The sequence below is a fragment of the Fundulus heteroclitus genome, chromosome 1 (genome assembly GCF_011125445.2).
Source record: "Fundulus heteroclitus isolate FHET01 chromosome 1, MU-UCD_Fhet_4.1, whole genome shotgun sequence".
In the NCBI taxonomy this organism is placed as follows: domain Eukaryota; kingdom Metazoa; phylum Chordata; class Actinopteri; order Cyprinodontiformes; family Fundulidae; genus Fundulus; species Fundulus heteroclitus.
This window is the reverse complement of record NC_046361.1, coordinates 6,496,425-6,516,847: the sequence shown is the minus strand read 5'-3', so window position 1 is coordinate 6,516,847 and position 20,423 is coordinate 6,496,425. Positions and strand designations below refer to the sequence as shown.

The following is a 20,423-nucleotide window of genomic DNA, read 5'->3' as shown; positions in this document are numbered from 1 at the left end:
CCTCGCCTCTTTTCTCTGAGGGTTAACCTTAAGGTATTACAGGGGCCTAGAATGTACAGTCTGATCCGGCAGGGGGGAATTAAGTCCGGCCAGATGGTTCTCCTTGGTTATGTCCCCTTCGACCACCGTTTAACCCCTCCATAGTTGTTGTTTTTTTTGTTTTGTTTTGTTTATTGCCTTTTCTCTTAACAGTAGCTACATCTTGCCTGCTATTTTGTTCAGCTGAGACACATCCTGGGGGAAGTTATTGGCTGAGCTGCTGCTGGTGACCCCATGTCCTCCTGTGAAAGATGCACTTGGTCATGTCTTGCAGTGATTAACTCTGTCTCTCTCACAGACATACAACAACTATTGCTTGAGCTTTTACTATTACTGTAACTGACTGTGTGCTGTCTCCTAGACTTGAATGCTGGTTCAGTGTTTATCTGCTTGGCTGTGTCTCTCTCCTTGATGAACCAACTTCAGGAGCTACTATTGCAACCAACCTTTAACTTTTCTGCCACATAGAAGTACTAGTGCCTTGACATGACATGTGTTGTGAATTGGTGCTATACAAATAAACTGATTTGAAACTGATTTGACTCCCTGGTCTTTCCAGTCAAGAAATGGCTGCTTAAAAAAAGTTATATACATCACTAATGTTCTGTCATGAATTTAAAAGCATAAAAGCTCCCGATCAATAGCAAATTCAATTATATTTTACCTCCATTCTTCATGTGTAGCATTGGAGGTGATAAGACGGATAAACATGCTGGTATATGTAATCGGAGTCCACCTCGCCCACATCTTTAATAGATAAATTGATATGACAAAAGTATCTAATTTAAAACTAATTGTTCTCACGTTTTATCTGTATTTGTGCTGTTGGAGACAGTTTGTTTATATGTAAAAGTAACAGTTGGCAAGTCGCCAACAAAATTAATGCTATACATCAACGGGATAGAGGAATTATGCATAAAGGACTTCAATATAACAATGTATAACAATACATTTGTGTATGAACTCCCTCCTAAAAAAAAGGTAAAAAAGTAGTCAAGTTGCTTGAGCTGAGAAGAGTCTACACACGGTCAAAATGAACCACGGTTTTGAGAAGTTTCTAGCGGAAGAACATTTCAGTTGTTGTGATTTTTGGACAAAGTCTGGAAACTAGTAGACCAAGAAAGAAACAAAGGAGGTGCACCAGCCAGAGGCATCGAACCTTCTATGTTCAAATGAAGACAAGTCAATTAATTTTTAGCTTTATAGCCCACAAAAGCAGCTATCGTGAAAAGATAGTGTTAAAGAGCAACATGTTACCTTAAATGCATGGTAGGGTTGCGGGAAAAAAAGCTACTTTTTCAACTTCAACAGCTCACTTTTGTAATCCACATGCAATTAAGCCACAGTAATGGACAAAGTCGTTGGCTCTCCAACACTCGGTCTGCTGTAATCGTTTGACAACACTTCTTTTGTTGTTTGTTTGTCAAAGCACAGCATTTATTGCATGCTGGTTTCTGGGAGGCCTTCCAGCTAACAACAATTTTAGAGCTCATTTCGCCACAGCACTTTACACACGACATTATCCTTTTACTAACAAGGAGTAACGATGATGGTATCTCAAGTGGTCTATTAAATCCAACAGATGTTTTTATGATGTCTTTATAGCAAAAACAATAACTGGCTGTGTCATGCTGCCTGAGTTTTTAAAAAAAAGGACAGGGCAAAAACATAAAAACACATTAGATATTAAACTTTTGGGGTCATAAATAAATGTGGGATGTCATATGAAAGTTGCATCTATGCCAACAAATATGAGGTTAGGAAATTGTGACTCCCTAGAATCAGAATCCTACTTGGTTGAAGTAGTGTTTGTAACTTTTATTTATTTTTATTCTGATCGGCACAGGCCCTGTATGTCTTTAGTCAATATGTTTTCTTTGCTGATTACAACGTTTCTTGGGAATACATTTTCCGATGTTGCAACCAGTGGCACTACCATATCTGCCCTCCAAGGGACCAAACAGTATCCTCCAAAATGTCAAAGCTTGCCCCTACAGAGAGGGGCTACCTCTAGAATTTCTGAGAGAAGATGAATCAGCCCCCCTGCACCCCCCATTGCCTGGCCTCAGTGTGTGGCTTGTGACATAATGACCAAAACAAACCCCACTAGTCGACTTTCAGCGAATGCTGGTTGAGGAATAGGATGGCACCCCACAGCGGTGTGTAATCAGGCTGGTGACCAGTTTGAGGGGATTTTACCGGTATGGTTTCCTGAAAATAAAATCATCCTATCTATGAACAACACCAAACAGGAGTCAATAGTGAGCTGTTTGGGATTGGCATTGAAGATTTTACTAATCTTCCACAGGCATGACCCACACTTTCAACTATACTGCTCAAGCCAGAGAATTCCTTACAGTTGTGGCACCGTTTAAAGGGAAATAAACAGGCTTTTCAATGGTACAAGATTTATTGATTAGAAACATTATCACAACAAAGAAACAACTGACAAATTGTCCTTACTTTCTGCTCTCCGCTGTTTAAATGCAGCCGCTCCACTATCACATAAGCTCCTCAACACGTTTGATTTGTCATTCTACGTGTTACTGACCGTGTGACTCTGCTTTGTGATATTGTGTTAGCTAGTGATGAATTTATCGAGTAGCAAAGCTAATCTAGTTGCAATGTACTGCATTGTGGATTTCAATAACACTGTTCTTATTCTCATTGCTTTCCTCAGCTGGGACCGGGAAGCTGGTCTGACTTAATGGGAAGAAGGATGGGGCTAAATAGAGGACAGTCCTGGAAGAAAACCTGTTAGGAGATTATATCATGCATTGAGCCATGAGCTGTAGGTCCTCATGACACAAGCAGCACAACAAATAAAAAACCCAGAGACAAATAAAAAACCCAGAGAAAAAGACCACGGAGGACTTGTTTTTTAATGTTACACAGGAAAATAATCCTATCAAAGCCGATCTAACACAAGCTGTTCATGGCGGAGCTGCTGTGTGTCTGTATTCCGCTCGGTCATTCGTTCTAGGAAGTCAATGAAAAGGAACTGGCTTTTATCCCAGCAGCGGAACTTGTAACAAAGTTAAAGGGCTGCCTGGAAAAGGAAGGGTTGCACTGCACCACATTATCCTCCTTCACTGCCTGTGCTTCTCTGCATATAGTCTGTAACCAAACACCGTAGCCATAATATTTCAGTTTTTTAAGCTGAGTCCTGATACCTATTAGTCTGGAAATGGTAACAAAACTATTTTTACAGCTTTACGACTCCAGAGAACCACAGTGAGAAGAACCAATATTAGCAGAGACAACATGGAGCATTGGTGAACCTTCCCTGGAGCTAGCCTACCAAGATTACTCCAAGAGCAAATTGACGTCTCATTCAGGAGGTCATAAAGAACCCAGAGATACATCTAAAGCTGTACAGTTCTCACTTTCCTCAGTTAAGTTTAGAGTCCATCAATCCACAATGACAAATAGACTGGGTTCAATGGTATTCATAGGAAAAATCCAGTCACAACCACTGCTGACAAGAGCAAGAGCATAAAGCATGTCTCATATTTAAACAAAACAGACATGTTGATGATCCGTAAGACATTATGGAAAGCATTCATTGAAAAGCTGTGCTGTTCCATAACATTCCACCACAGCTCCTTCGGCTGAGGTATGCATTACTGGTCTAAAAAGATATGAAGGGGTGTGAATACTTTTGAGGTGCACTGTAGCTCTGATAAGACAAGCCTGTGAATCTTAGAATTAAACGAAAGAGTAAACTTTTACATTTATACAAGAGCAATGCTTACTAAGATTTTCAGGTTCGTTTAATATTATTCCAATGATGACTCAAACAGGAGGCTTAAGGGAAAACCCTTCTGTCTTGTATTTTCTTTTACTTTTTCTGCCTATGATTAGTGAACTAGACATGTGCTTCTGCGGCTGAAGAACTGAGCTGTGGCCAGTCTTGGACAGAAAATAATTGATTACTACTGTAGCGTGCCACATGATTGTGGAACCAAATGAAAGCAATTTCTGCCAGAACTCGTAATTTAGATATCTGTGGGCCTTTTCATGGTCTTAAACAGACCCATGAGGCACTGAGGCTTTGCAACTCAGAAGCATCAATCAGCAGACGAAATGAATACCAATGGATCCATTTTACCTGTTGGCATCTCTCCATCAGCATTAAATGGCTGACTTAACACTAAAAAGCAACTTGTGACTATGAGAAACTATAGTAGCCTACGCCACAACCTGCAGAACAACACAAGTCATGACAGATGCAGCAATCAGAAATTTGTGGTTGATTTCCAAACTCCAGTTTTCATAAAGTAAATGACCTGATGCCTGGTAACTATAATTGACAGCGTTCCAAATGTTTTTTTTGTCACCGTCCAGAATTTCAGTGGGTATGAATGGATGTCATGTGGCAGGGGGGCCCTTTTCATACCTGATAAAATCAAGTGTGAAACAAGCAAAATTGCTGAAGTATGAAATGGGGAAGGAATAAAATTACGAGTATCCATCCAAGTATAGGCTGCTAGGGTGGCAACCTCACTAAACAATCAACATTAATCTGTAAAATTTAGTTTCCTTTTAAACAACCTCTTTTATCTGTCTTTGCCTTAGACTTTAATCACCTTTCTGGTATTTTAAATTTGCTAACTTCTCAGTCCTCAGTCAGTAACAGCTTTCACTTTCATTAACTTTCTCAGAAGAATCTAGTAGTGCTTGGATATGGCGCATGTACTTATCAGAAAAATATTGGATCTTTGAGTTTCCGGCCAGTCGCCACTCAGAGACATTAATAATATAACAATACCCAAACCTCCGACCCCACTCTAAGATCCCACAGTCTCTTCACAATAAACTGTGCTGGGGGTTTTCCCAGCACAGACATCGACCCAAAGGTGGGTCGATGTCCAAACCACCTCAACTGACTCCTTTCGATGCACAGAAGCAGCAGCTCTACTTTGAGCTCCTCACCTGACCCTGTTTCTAAGGCTGAGCCCTGTCACCATCCAAAGGAAGTTCATTTCGGCTGCTTGTATTTCGGATCTATTACTTTCAGCCATGACCCATGACCACAGGTGAGGGTGAGAACATAGAGGGACTGCTAAATCGAGACGTTTTCTCTTTGGCTCAGCCCTTCCCTCACCACAACAGACTGGAGCAGTGACCCCATTAATTGGAGATGCAACCTCAATCCGTCTGCCTATCTTCCATTCCCTCTTCCCATCACTCGTGACCAAGACACCAAGATAATTCTAGTCCTCCACTTGAGGCATAGACCGACCCCAAACCAGGTTCAGTTGTTAGACCATAAAACCAAAGAATTTCTGAAAAAAAAGACCAAGAGAGATGGGAACAGAGAACAGAGGTCCCTAAAAGTTGTCAGATTTCAGTTACCAGTAGAGGTATTTAGTTTATGTCTCGTAAAAACCATGACATTTGGCTGCTTTTACAAAAAAGGGGGGTATTATAGTAATATAAATACCTTTATAGTTCCACAATGAGGAAATTTGAGCATGACAGTGACAAAAACACATAGACAGGATAGACCATAGTTACGCACTAGCTTAAGAAATATGAATACAAAAGCTTATCTAAAGCTAAGTTGTAAAGCAGAAGAGAATGAACCTATCAGAAACAGTGAAAAAGAAAGTGTGTTTATTAATTGATAAAATAGCATATTCACGTGGAAACTACTGTAAGAAATTGTAAACATTTGTAAGAAATGCAATACTGAAGTCAAAAAGAAGAAAGACAGCAACTCCATTTACAGAACAATGTGAGAAAGTATGCAATATGCATTATTGTACTAGACAACACCACAGTGAAGCTAAATCATGTGCAAATGGACACCAGCATCTGAGAGACAGTGTACATGATGCTTGATCAGATCAAGAACCCTCAGAACAATTAGCATGTTGTTACATGACACTTATTGAGTCCATTTTGAGCAGCAGAGATTATAGAGACTAACAGCAGCTGGGATGAAGAACCTGTGGAAGCGCTACTTTGAGCATCTAGGATGCAGCTGTCTGTCAGTGAAAGAGTTCTCCACCTCTGCAACAGCTCCATGCATGGGGTGGGAGAGCTATTTCATTAACAGACATTACAATTTATAAAGTGGTCTAACATCAAAATAGGGCTGCAAGACTTAAAGAAACCCCATCAAACTGCAGTATTAGTGCTACATGCTGCAATTCAGTATCCATTGTGATTAACTTGCATGGTTGATAAACTAACCTGTACATTGTCCAGCACCATCCCAGCCAGCACCATCCCCATCCCAGCCAGCAGGTAGGGGAAAAGGACCTGAAGACAGATCGCTAGGGCTGACTCCTCCTCCACTTTGGCAACTTTAGGCCTCTCCTCTGGCAGCTTTTTAGGAGGAGGCTGGAGAAGACTGGATGATAAGAGATCATCTTGTGCGTCTAAAAGGTCTTGAAGATGAGCACTGGGACTCCCACCAGGACTCTTCCCCTTGGAGCGAGACTTTTTGTTCTTCTTCCTGTGCCGGGCCTGTTGTGGTTTCTCGTCACCGGGCATGGCGGCTGGGCTGGTTTTCACAAGGCGTGTTGGGTTGATTTAATCTAAAGGATACAGGATACAATGAGATGTCAGTGTCAAAGAGACGGTTGATTAAAAAGTTAGTTTCTTCCAACAAATGCTTCATGACTATATGATAGAAAAATGGAAAAGCAAAAAAAAGTGCACCAGGACTACGATCCCTCAGTCTGTTAATCTTAATCAAGGTCAATGCTTCCTGCTTCATTTTGGAATAGATTTTATTATACCAAATCTGATTAATTGATTTTTTTCTTACTTATTTTCGTTTCACAAAAACAAATTAAAGAAATATATATATATATATATATATATATATATATATATATATATATATATATATATATATATATATATATATATATATATATATATATATATAAATTGGGTTTTAAAAAAATTGCTTTTAAGTTAACCATTTCATCTGGGAGTTGACCTGAATCAAAGTGCAACTATATACAAGCTGTGAAACATGCTTATTAAACAAGAAGGCAGGCTCCGCCATTATAAACAATGAAAATATAACAAAATTATTCCTGCTAGTGGTATTACACAATGAACTGACAACACGCTTCAGTTTACCTGTTTAACTTCAAACTAACTTCAAACAATGAGTAAAAAACTAATTTAAAAGTGTCTTGTATTGTGGTAAAATACCATAATATGCTATTCTCTTGATGGAAGCCCAATGAGTGGATTGGCACAATAAAATCCAGATTTTCCAAAAGTTAAACCTTAAAAAGTTGTACATTTAAATTAATTGGTTAAATTGCCCTAATAGCTCTACATTCTGTTGCCGTTGGTTTCAAATACTATACCTCTGTTGAAGACAGTCAAAGCTAACTATTGTCAAAATCATAAGGAAAAATAAGGTACTTAACCAAAAACAAACAAACAAACAAACAAAAACATGATTGGTGCATCAATTTAGATGCAAAAGAGAACTAAGCTTAGCAAGGGCCCAGTCAAAGTCCGGCCGTCAGGCTGGTTGAGATGCTGTGGCAGACCCATGAAGCAGGGGATCAAAGTAAAAAAAAACTAAAAAAGTTTTCAGTTATTGCAACTAGGTGTTTCTATAATAAAATAAATGATGTGCATGTTTTTCCCTATTAATGCATCAGTTATGGAAAAGTTCATCTTTCCCCCATTGTTGCAAGTATTTTAAAAATGTTTACGTTTTGCAAAGGTAATTCTGTTATAATATATACTGCATTGCATTTTATTATCACACATTTCATGTATTTGACTTAAAAAAGTTCTATAAAGTTCCTGTTTTTGCTTGCGGGAAAAACCTGACAAAATACTGCATTTTAACAAACTCGGACGTTTATCACGCGAGATTACCTAGAATCTGAGGACTTCATCAATGTTTCAAGTCCATGTCTTAAACCCTAAACTAAACCTGCTCTTAGTTTGTTCTACGTTAACGCTAGTAGTGCCAGATTCATTCATTGTTGCCTCTTTCCAACAGCCTGAATGGGCTGAAAAGCGGAAGTGAAGCAGTAGTACAGTACACACACTTGTCCACACGGAGTCCCAGCACTCTCCCACGGAGTCCGAATTCATCCGCAGCACCGCGAATCTTTAATATCCCAGCAATATCCCAGCGTGAGTGTTTTCTGTTTCCCTGCATTCCTTAACTGGAAGGAAGCTGCCATGTGTACATCCCATAATACAGCTGTCACGGTAACCATGGTCCGGCAGCCTGGCGCTCACTGATTGGAGGAGATTTCGAGTGAAAAATTGCTGGGCAACGTGTGTAGTCAGCGTGTCAGCTTGTGTATGGCAAGCTGTATTGTCATATTATCACATTTGCGCAAACGCGAATACAAAATCCAAACAAATTACACACAACAAACTTCACTTGTAAAATTTAAAATACACTTTTGGATTGGTTGGGCAACTCTACATAATTTTGACTTCTACTCTATTATACTAGATATTGTTTTCTTTAATGCGCTGGGTCTCCCCACTATATGGACAAATAATATTCTACTCTTATTTTATCTAATCTACAGTTATAACAGCTTCTTTGGACTAATTAATGCATACATTAAGCTCCCTTCTCAAAATCACAATTGCAACCATACGAAAAATGGCATTTGTAAAAACAACAATAACAGGTCTATTTTTCCCCTCATCATCATGTACTGTGATTTCTGCTCTATTCGTCCACTGAAACGTTTTTTTTCTGGCAAGCATGAGCTTTGAGGATAACTGACAGAGAATTATTTCTTGCAGATCTTGAAATTTTAGACATACAATCGTATTGCTGTTTGTCCAGTTCATTTTTCAGTTCATAAAATCTAGAATATGTTTTTCAATGTTACAAATTATAGCAGTTGGTAAAAAATAGGCATGCCCAACCTTTAGATTTGTAAAAATCTATTGTATACCTTGGCAAAAGGAAGGATAATTGCTTATCGCATTCTATACATTGTGTCAAGCATATTTTATAGCAAATAAGGTGAAATGAAAACCATAGCCAAGGACATACACTATAGCTATACTCATATTCTGAACGGTATATTTTGGTAAATCAGCTGAGGCTTCTGCTGCACATATGTGACATCCTGCTGGAGCCATAGTTGATTTTATTTGAAGCAGTGATCCTTGGAAATGGACCAGTGAACAAACTGATTACTGTGCAGCGTACCATGAGGTGGCAGAAGGCAGTCAGACATTGTTTGTGTGAGCTGCAATTGAAATAAAAAAATCTAATATTTTGACACATACTGCACAGATACTTACCCTATTTTAGATATCCAATCTTCATTCTATGCATGGAGATTTGGAGCTTAATGCATGTAACTGGCAAAGGTACTTTTTTTTCAAAGTAATTTTAATTACATTTTTTTTCCCAATTAGGATAAGTTAATCTATTTATATCTAGAAAACTATTAATCTCTACCGATTACCTTCTAAACTAGTTGGACACTTTTTTAAGGGTATCTTAGTTCTTAGTTTCAATGAAAAGATTAAGCATTACAATGCCTGGTAAATAATTTTAAATTACATAGATTTAATTTGAGATATGACTCAGTCCATTATATATATATATATATATATATATATATATATATATATATATATATATATATATATATATATATATGTTACTGTGATACATTCTGCAACTATTATCTTAAAAAATGCAAAGGCTGCAAAAGGTGGCTTGATTATATGGGCTAACGAATTGCCATACAGGGGGAATGTTCTGCCAAAAGAGGTCTTTGACTAAATAGTTTGCTTCAGTCCAAGAACGTACGTGTACCTCAACCACAATGAGTGATAAAAGCACAGCTGTAGCCTACTTTAAAAAATGCCAACAAAACACTGTTTTAAATGAAGAAGTCGACATGTAATGCTTTTGCAAGTCAATATAGAGTATAACATTATGGAATAGAAACCAGAGGATCAATGGTTTTAAAAAATGTTTACAGTACAGAAAAAAATACACATAAAAGCTGTGCATAAAACCCCCTTTATTCTGTTACCCCTTTATATTGGATTAATCCAGCTGTTCTGCGAAGTCCTCAGAGGCTTGTTCGACGACATTAGAGAACAAGGAGCGTCATGAAAACACAGCTGTTGAACAGTGAAAAGAAACCCAACACTGCCCATCAGTGGCAGCATCACGCTGTGGGAATATATTACCTAAACATTCAATAAATAAAACTTTAAACAAACATTTTCAGGCATTGCTTAGAGTAATCTAGTGACAACACTGCTGTCACTTTAAGCACCAAAGCTCCCTTGGCACACAGGTGTCAAAATGTTTCCATGTCAAAAAATTATAGCAACACAGACAACTTTATTGTAAACTTTTTGCAAGGGATCTGAGTTGACAGGTAGCTCCAACACATGCAAACCACTAAACATATCAGCAGGAACAGCAATGTAAAAAATCTCCTATGACATGTGGTATGCGTTGCTGCCTAACCACGCTTGCTGCAGTGTCACTGGTCTTAGACGTTAGCTCATGCTTTGAACTACGGATGCCTTACGCTTCCACTACTTCTGTCTCTGACCAGGAAGAAACGGAGACAAACCTCCAAACACTGAAATCACTGATACGGCTTTGCTTAAGTAAAAGCAATGCTGGTTTAATTGATCAGTCTTACCTTTTGTCTTCAGCCTTAGCTCGTCAAGCTGAGTCTGTGAAAAGCCAAGGTGGGTCCAATCTCTCAGAAATGACTCTGTACGCCTGCTATGCTCTGTGTGTATGTTCCTCTATCTAAATGAAGGCTATCTGTGTGATCTGAGTGCCATTTTCTCATATACGTTTGTACATTAGGCCCCTCATGTGTGCATATGCAGCGTATGAGCCAGTGCGCATGCATCACGGGGCACCGTCTTAAATTACATGGCATTAGCAGATAAGGTTATCCCCCTGCCCTGCTGTCTCCTTCCATCTCTTGAATACAGGCTGACGACAGAAGGCAGCTGGAATATTTCAGTTTCATCCATTAAAACTTCACCACACCAAGTGTCTGATTTGGAGTTTGTTGAAATCTAAAACCTCATTGAAACAATATTTCATTTCTCCCGCAAGGGAATTCTATTGACCCTTTCATGGATAAATTAGGATCCAGCACAGCCTATGCCTATACTTTCTTTTCTGGGAGACACAAGCCCCTGTCAGGCTCTCACACTATTGAAAGACTGCCAAGTTCTTGTTCGTTTGTTTCAAGAGGTTTTTCACTACAATACAGGCAGCATTGTAACAAAGTGAGACACCAGCATGGCGATTTGTATAGAAGTATACCGTCAAACCCACTCATTTATAAGAAAACACACTGAACTGCTGTCCACTCTAGTGCCACTTTGCAGGAACTGGTTAAAAGTGATTATTTAATCTACACCTACATGACTTAAACGTGCAATCAGTGCATACGTTTGTGAAAACAGAAAGATTTGATGTTTGTTTTTTTTTTTTTGTTTTTTTTTTACAAAGACAGTATTTGAACCCACTAAAGAGACTAATAATCCTTCCACTATGGCCATGTTTCAACATGAGAAAGAAAGAAAAGACGAGAACTGTTGGAAAGAAGTTCGAAATCCATGTTAAATGTGAAGACCAGGCAGCTTCACATTCTTGTAACCACAGCTGGACAATATAGAAAAAAAAGCATATTGACAAAACAGAAATACTATTTATCTATAATCAATAAATATAAAAAAATATTCTAAACATGCATTTTAAATGACTTGTTTTTAGATAAAGAACACACAAACACTGAATTCCATCTCGACCCTTCATTCAACCAACTTTTTACCAAAAGTTCAACTTTAAAAAAAAAAAAAAAAAAAAAAAAAAAAATATATATATATATATATATATATATATATATATATATATATATATATATATATATATATATATATATATATATATATACAAAACACTTGCTCTCTTAACTTTTTGAAGGGGGCTGAGTTTAGTAACGGTGCGTTGCAGGGTCTGCGTTTGTGATTGGTTGGGAGGATATAATGGCTGTAGTATTAACCAATTAGTTAATATGAGTTACAACAACATTTAATTTCCCTTTGGGATCAATTAAATATTTTTGAATTTCAATTGAATTGAATTCATATGCTAGAATGCAAAAGGAAGGAAAACTGTTCTTCTATTTAACTTTTTATTGACCCTTTTTTTTCTCCTACTGCAACACTCAATCGATATATGTTGTCATTGAATTATCGTCCGTTCCCAGTTGGCATAATTCCACAAACTTTCCAGTGGCTCTGCAAGCTGGTTAGAGAGTTAAAATATCCTGGAAATTCTGTTAAATGGCAAATACGTGTGGTCTACAGCACTGAGAGGAACACATGCTAGCAGTCAGTGTGAGTGAGATTAACAGATAGGGTGATACTTCACAGCTAGTTGTGTTTGTTATTTCGTTTATTCCGCCCAATGCGTTTTCTGATTTCTGTTTCGAAAAGTGCCACTACTGTTTCATGTTGTATGGTTTAATAAGAAACTCTGTTGAGAAATTGTGTAGCCCAGTAAACATAATTAACACAGTTTTGACAGAAATGTATGTTTGTAATTGGCCAACTTTTCAGTTGTGATATTTATTTTGGTTAGTAAATGTAATCTGGCCTCACTATGATAAATTAATGCTGTCTTCTCTATTGGATGCAGTCAGGAAATAAAAGATACATAAAACATTTATATTGTTTCTTGTTGCCTTGTTCCCTGAAGAGGTTTAAGACTCATGGGACTTTAGCTAACCTCTCAGCATAAGGAGCCAAGAGGAAATGCCACCTTGGTTTGATCAGCCGGCTAGTGAAGATTTTTAGAAAAAGAGCCAAAATCCCTGAAAATTTTGAAGTGACATGGGTTTTGTTTTTGGGCTGCTTGGCTGCATTTGGCACAAAGAACCTTCTGCGCAGGGCACAATAAAGTCTCAAGAATACCAAGGCGTCCTGGACAAGAACACATTGCCAAGTTTCAGAACCCTCAGCCTGAGTCGCAGGTGAGTGTTCCTCCTGACAGGATAATGACCCAAGACACACAAAACTCTCAAAAACGTCCAGAGACAATACAAAACAAAACAAAGCATTGGACTGATGTTAAACAGCCTTCCATAAACCTGGATCCTAATCCATTTGAACATCAGGGGAGGGATCTGAAGACTGCTGTGTGTGGGGATGCCCCCCTACATATCCGAGACATTGCCTGAGCTGTTTCTCAGCGAAAAGTTCACCAAACTACCTGTTGGCAGACGGAAATGTGTCATTGAGAAAAATCTATCTATCTACTGTATCTATCTATCTGTCTGTCTGTCTGTCTGTCTGTCTGTCTGTCTGTCTGTCTGTCTGTCTGTCTGTCTGTCTGTCTGTCTGTCTGTCTGTCTATCTGTCTATCTATCTATTTGAGCTATATTTACAAGAAGGCCAGCTACAATCTACTAAATGTTTGCATACCTTGAACATGCCCAGTTCAAGTTCAGGTTCAGTGTGTTTAATAGGGATTTTATGTGAAAGATGAACACTATGTAATGTAGAAGAATGAAGTGGAAGATTCATATATGGTTAATGTTTTTTTCCCATCCTTTCCAAAATAATGTAAGTGCAGTCAGACTGGACATAGCATCTGTGAAAATAAATGTTATTTTATTTATTTATTTAAAAAACAAAAAGCAATTGTCTGTCATGCCACAGATTCCCTGCTGGATGCAAGGCTGACTGGGCCTTCTAACACTTGAACAGGCTTTAAAACCATTGCTCTGTAGCTCTGTATGTTTAGGATCATTATCCTGTTGGAAGGCAATTCTGCCTCATTCTCAAGTCTTTGTGAGCCTCTACAATGTTTTACTTCCAGGTTTTCTCCTGTATTTAGTTTCAGCCATCTTCCCATGAACTGTGATCGGCTTCCCTGCCCCTGCTGAAGAGGGACACAGGAGGATGCCATGTTCAGGGTGGCGTGCTGAGTTAATTGTATCATTCATGGTGTTTTATTTCTAGGCCAAACCTTTCTGTGATGTCTGTTTTGTCCCCTCTAAAACTTGTGGTACACTGCAAAGCAAGATTCCTCATGGATTTCTTTCAACAATGGCTTTCTACTTGACAATCGGAAGTCAACAGATTCTCCCACTGTGGTACAGATCCAGCACTGTATAGAGAGATCAGTTATATCTCGCTGTTCAGATCTAAGCACCTTTTTTGTCTGTTTCTCTGCTTGACCTGGCAGTTTAGGTAGATGGCCATCTCTTGGTAAGTTTGCATTTGTGCCTTACATTTTAATGATAGACTGAATAGTGTTAAAGTTAGATAAGCAAGGCGTGGGATATTATTTTATAACCTAAATCTGCTTCAAACTTCCCCACCACGTTCTCCTTGACCCGTCTGCTGTTCCCTGGTTTCCTGATGCTGTTTGTTCACCAATGTTCTCTAACAAACCTCTGAGGCCTTCGCAGAACTGCAACATTTGTCACTGGATTCTATTATGCAGTTAATTAGATAATTAGGGGACTAAAGTTTTTTAGTTGCACAAAAGTTTGTTTCAGGGTCAAAGTAAACGACTGTGAATAAATGCATGCCACTCATTCAAGATTTAGATTTCCTTTTGCAATACTTTCTATTTTTTTACTTTTATTTCAAGCTTTCTGATAAGTTCATTCTCTGCTGCTTTAGAACTAACTTTAGATTTGCTTGTTTTTTTTTTTCAATACTTCGTTCTGTCAACGCATTTTTGCCACTGACACACCTGATATTTCCCATTGTGGGACAATAAAGGAATTTTATTTTTATCTTTCTACTTCACAATTACACTTGTGTTAGGATCAGTAAAAATCCCAAAGAAAAATGTTAAAGATTGTGGTTCTAAAGTGAGAAATTGTGGGGGGAAATCCAAGGAGCATGAATGAATACTTTTGGAAGTCCCTGTATGTACCTTATACCCACAGTGAACTCACGGTGGAAGTTTCACTTACTAGCAGTGCACATCTCCACCACTAGATGTCAACATAGATTAAAAGTTAACAAACATTGCTCAGTAAAATACTTGCTTTTATAGGATTACAGCCCACTACCTCAGTCAAAACAAAGAAGCTTTTAGAAGCGCACAGACTTAGAAATGGTCTACAGGTCTAGAAGTAGTTCTGCTGGAAGTTTGTGGTAAAAACTAAAATAAAATCAGGTCCTTTGCAGCATCTACTATGTGGTTTTCTGCTGGGATGGCCTGTCTGGTGCCGGCTTTAGGCATGGGTCCTATTTACTTTCAGCTTACAGCAACATGAGCCTCGCTGTAGTTAGAGAATCCTTCATCTGTCATGGTGAAGTTGGAAGGCTCCTGGAGCTTATAAAGATCTGCTATAAAGGCCCATAAAGTTGACTTTTCAGCTCCAATCGACTATAATCAAAACCAGAGGCTGACTTCGTTTGCCTATAGATACTGTTTTGTGTGTGTGTGAGTAAGTGGTTTTCTTTATGTGCGCAGTATAAAATTTGTGGGTTTACTTGGCCTCAGATTGTAATGGCAGGGTTAGATTTGGCATTTTCAGAGTCTTAAATAATCCTTTCTTGCGAACAGAATGCAGAGGCATGCTTGGACAAACACATTGGAAAAACTCCTTTTATATCTCTTGTTTCACGAAAACTGTAAGTTTCACCTTAAAAGAGATTATATGACAGCCTCTGATCTTAGTTAAAGATTTTAGGATAAAAACAAGGGCAAAACAGCTTTTGGAGACTCATATTACTGTCAAACTGGAAAGCAAAAACACACAGAATGGCAGCTTTCCACCTGCAGAGGCACACAGTGGAAGACTGAGATGTAGGTAAACAGACATGCCCAGCCGCTAAAACAGTGGGGTTTAAAAAGAAATCACAAAAGGGTGACTGGTTTAGCATCTAAAAATACACTAATCAGTCAAGAAAGTCTTAAATGGATATGACATCAGCAGTTTGACACCAGTTATGGCTTTCGATCCCTGATGAGGAAGTTTTAAACTACCTCTGAACACCAAAAACGACTGGATAATTTATTCATCTCAAGTCCTCGGTTAATACTTTGAAGACAGAAGTTGTAGTAGTTTTAACCAAACGTTGGGTCAGCAATTGTGCCTCGGTTGGCTGGGTTAGTGAAGACTAGAAGGAGCTTCATTAGCTCTCACATGGCTGGTGATGAACTTTAATGTCAATCCATTTTTTTTTAAACAAAGGCTTTAATGGGATTGGGTCCCGGTTTGCAGCCACAACAGCTTCAGCTCTTCAGGCGACGCTTACCATGAGGTGTATCAGTTTATCAGTATTCTATCGGAATTTCTCAACCATTCTTCTAGTAGAACATTTGTGAGGTCAGACACTGATGTTGGACTACAAGTACTGCGTCCGTTTTGCTGCTATGTATCCCAAAGAGACTTTGTTGAGTTGAGGTCCTGACTCTGCAAATAACTCACTGGTGTGTTATTTATTAGGAAGGGGGAACTTTCCTGCAATGTTGCGACTGTGAAGTTGTCCAAAATGTCTTTGATATAGTTAAGTATTAAGAGTTCCTTTTATTGGAACTAAGGTGGTGAACTAAATTTTTTTTAACTGAGGAGAATGAATAAAGATTTATTATTTCATGATGAGTATGAACTTTGTTTTCCCATTCAATTGTTCATTGATAAATGTTTTATTAGACATTATGAGTTGGTTTTCCTATCCTAAAATCTGAATTAAAACTAATAAATATTTATCTTACACTAAGTATTACTTGTTTAGTAATCAGGTTTTGGGGTGGGTATTTTTTTCCAACCCACTGTTTGTTAACCTTAGCGTTACACACTAGTCACTTTAATGGGTTTTTCTTGAATTGAAAAAACTAACCCAGTGGGTCGGATAAAATCTTTATCTGTTTTTTAAAAATTGGACACAGTTACACTAAATGTGATGTCTTTCCGCAATCCATGTTCAAACCACAGGGTTAATGGAGGACATCATTACAGTGAGATTACATAAGTGCCCGATTTATTTGTTAAACTCATATCAGGGCAACCAGTCTACTGCCACTGGTTTGTTAATGATGCAAAAGCACTCAGGTTATCTTCCTCTGGTTGGACTGATGCCCCGGCAGATCTGCTGCACCTCCACCTTTTAAACATATCACGTTTGTCATTTTCCACACAGGCTGATAACCGAGTGAAAGATTATAACAAAAAAGATGTAAAGATGCTGGCTGAACCTGGGAAAAGAGAGGCATCATTATTCACAGGGAAACGAATCCTGTACCACCAAGGGCTGAAAGACCGCCCAGAGAGGTAGAAACCATGACTCAAAAAGCAACATAAAGTCAGTTTACAATTTAAAATGTTTTCCGGGATGAAGACCTTCATTTTGAAAAGATGTCATTTGATCTGATTAAACTAAAACTGAAATGTTTGACAATTGTTCCACTAGAGGAACATTATGCCATCTAATTTGTGAAGTGCACTTCACATATTAGATGGCATAACGTAAAACCTTTCAACATGTAAAGACATCGACCACGGAGTTGAAGCTTGGGCACAAATGGGTCTTCTACTTTAGTTGAGAGAAGCCCAAAATATTTGACCTGAGTCATATAGTTTTAAAGGCAGTTCTAACAAATACCGTATTACTGAATTTTTTTTTTAAAGTGCACCTTTTTCTATTTAGAAAAAGGGAAAAAAAATAAAAAAAAATTTTTTTTGGCAATCTTAACTGACCTAACAGAGGAAAAAGAGAGAAGTACAAATCTTGTTTCGACTGTATGTGCTCAGACTTTGTCCACCAGAAGGAAAAATAATAATTTCCAGCCATTTCCGAAAGTACGTTTTTAGTTTGTTTTTTTTTAGTTTTTAGACTAAGGTGAGTTGGTACTTTTGTGATGAGGAGTGCACTGCTTGTTAGATAGCTGTGTCTCTGGCCTGTGTAGAGGAAATCATCATGGAAACTTGCAATCTGGCTATAAATAAATATTCCTACGCTCTGTTGCCAGCCACGCTGTCAGTCCCTTGGTTAGACGTGTAGTGGTGTGTTTGTCCCTCTATCTTAACTACCCACTTGTCTGTCTGCTATTTGTGAGCCTGTCTAGAAGATATATGGTCCTACCGCTGAACGCTTGTACAGTTTGGATCTAGAATCCTTTCGCAGGAGAGAACAAACTGCGGTTCATGTCAGCAGACACAGCGCAGATGAAGCAATCAACAAAGATCGTGTGGTTGACATATTTTACGGTTTACTTTGGGGCACCTGTTGCAGCTCACGCCGATGACCTTGTGCCACTACCATTTCGCCCACTTTATCAGCCTCTCACAGAGCCAATGTAAACACACACAAAGCGCAGAGTAAGGTGGCTAGAGAGAACAGTTCGCATATTGGTTAAAAAGATTAAGCTCAAATGTATCAACTGAAAAACTCTTTCATTTCCAAAAGGAAATGCTGGAAAAGAGGTTTAACTTCTATTTATATTGTTCTCCTAAGGGCATTGAATGCATGTTGATGTTCTTGAGTCTACTAGGAATATGTTGTACTTGGGAGGGCTATAATGGTTTGGGTGAAAGCATGTAAAAACACAGTGGTGAAGGTATTATGGTTTGGGGATGTGTCTTGCTGGTTGTTGTTTTTTTTTTCTTGACTTTGAGCTAGATATTGTGCTGCCTCCTTATTTTATCTAAAAGAGGGCAAATACGTCTTTAGCTTTTTATTTGTTTCACTGGGTTTCATTTTATTTACTTCTGGGATTAAAATGTTGATGAAGTTGTATTTGCGCAAAAACATCTAAAATCCGTAACCCTTAAAAGAGAAGACAAGCAAGGTAGCCCTGTTCTGCGACTACCTTGAGGCCGTCCTTGGTTAGCTCACCCTGATGACACAAAAAACTATGAATTTAATGGAAGTCAAGGAGCACCCCCCCAGCTCAGACCATCTTTAAGAAAACAATGACCAGACAGGCTCAGAACATTATCTCTGTCCCTGCTCTCATCCTTCATTCACAGTATCAGCTTCTTCCCTCAGGTCGGTGCCTCCTATAATGTTTCAACATGCTGTAGAAGAAAGCAGATATAAGTGTGAATGCTCATGGACTTTATATTTATGCAGCAATCAGTTCTAGTATCCAAGACAAATGTACGTTGGACAACAAAGGTCATGCAAATCTGAAATCTAAAAACCCATTACCTTCTTTACCTCATCTCTTAGAGCCTGGACACATTGATGAAGAAGATTAGAGATGTAACAATCCAGAATTTTGTCATGAGACATATTTTGCAAACCAAAGTTCAGGGTCGGGACACAGATGGAAAAATAAACTGAAAACTTCATCTCGACCTATTCATCAACCTTGCTAAGGCAAAAATGTCATTTTCTTACTTTTCCAATTAGTGATGTCTTTATTGAAACAAATGATCAAACAAAACATAAAACAACAACATTGTGTGTTCTGATTAAGCATTTCAGTGCTCCAGAATATTGCAGATAATCAGTATCACACCAACAGTCTCAGGTTGTGTCATGGATACAGTTGTCACATGGCTACCAGGATGCAGTCCCAGCCTGCATACCTACAGGAGCATCCAGTATGTACTGTATGCTGTATATGCTGTATGTGTAAGCACAGTGGACATGAGGGTCAGCTTTCACCAAACGGCTTCAGATGGGACATCTGTTGATTTGTTGCTGTCGAGGTTCAGTGCTAGTAAACTAACATGTTACATAACCCTATGGAGCCTTACAGTGCAAATGCAGCTCCCTAAAACAAGGTCCTTTTATTTCCTGGTATTAGACCTCCCAAACACACACACACACACACATGTGCAATAATCCATTTTAATACACTGGGCTACAACCCGTGCAATGATCCTGAAGTAGTGACTTCTGCTGCTATCACCACCTGAACATATGTCAGTACACATGTATGTATGTATGTACAAATGTATGCACGTATGTATATGCGCATATATAAATACGTGTAGGTACGTATGTATGTAGGCGTATAGGTATATGTATATATATAAGTATGTATATATGTTTATATATATATAGATCACCATGAATGTAAATAAGACACCATATGCCCATTCCTATTTCTTTTTGTATTCTTTTGATCCATTGTATATATGAAGATTCACTGTATATAACTGAATATATATGATATAGGATAGATAATACAATGATTTATGTCATATATAGTTTTCTAACATAATCTGGAATTATATCTTTTTCAGAAGGGATAGATTTTTGATTGAAAAGTTGTATTTGTGATGTAAAAAAGTTGTAAAACATTATGGCGGCGCACAGTCACACCCAAATTGAGCTCCAGAAATGTTTGGTGATAAATTATAAGAAATAGCATTTGTTGCTTTACAAAAAAAATAAAATAAAGAAAAGAACAGTATGAAGAAAGAGAGAGG

The 20,423-nt window shown here is 38.2% G+C and overlaps 1 protein-coding gene across 2 annotated transcripts in view; it reads right to left on the bottom strand.

The window, feature by feature from the left end:
- The window catches only part of LOC105934243 (solute carrier family 41 member 1), a 48,730-nt gene extending 37,829 nt beyond the window's left edge, over positions 1–10,901 (bottom strand). The window contains exons 1-2 of one of the 2 annotated variants that reach the window (XM_021322374.2): positions 10,686–10,901; positions 6,241–6,587 (exon numbers count right to left, since the gene is read on the bottom strand). In XM_021322374.2, the coding sequence (XP_021178049.2) occupies positions 6,241–6,543 (303 nt within the window). In that variant the 5' untranslated portion in view covers positions 6,544–6,587; positions 10,686–10,901. Of the gene's footprint in view, positions 1–6,240; positions 6,588–8,081; positions 8,240–10,685 lie in introns of those variants that run through there. The other variant, XM_021322375.2, reaches the window with a different exon arrangement.
- Positions 10,902–20,423: the final 9,522 nt, after the last annotated feature.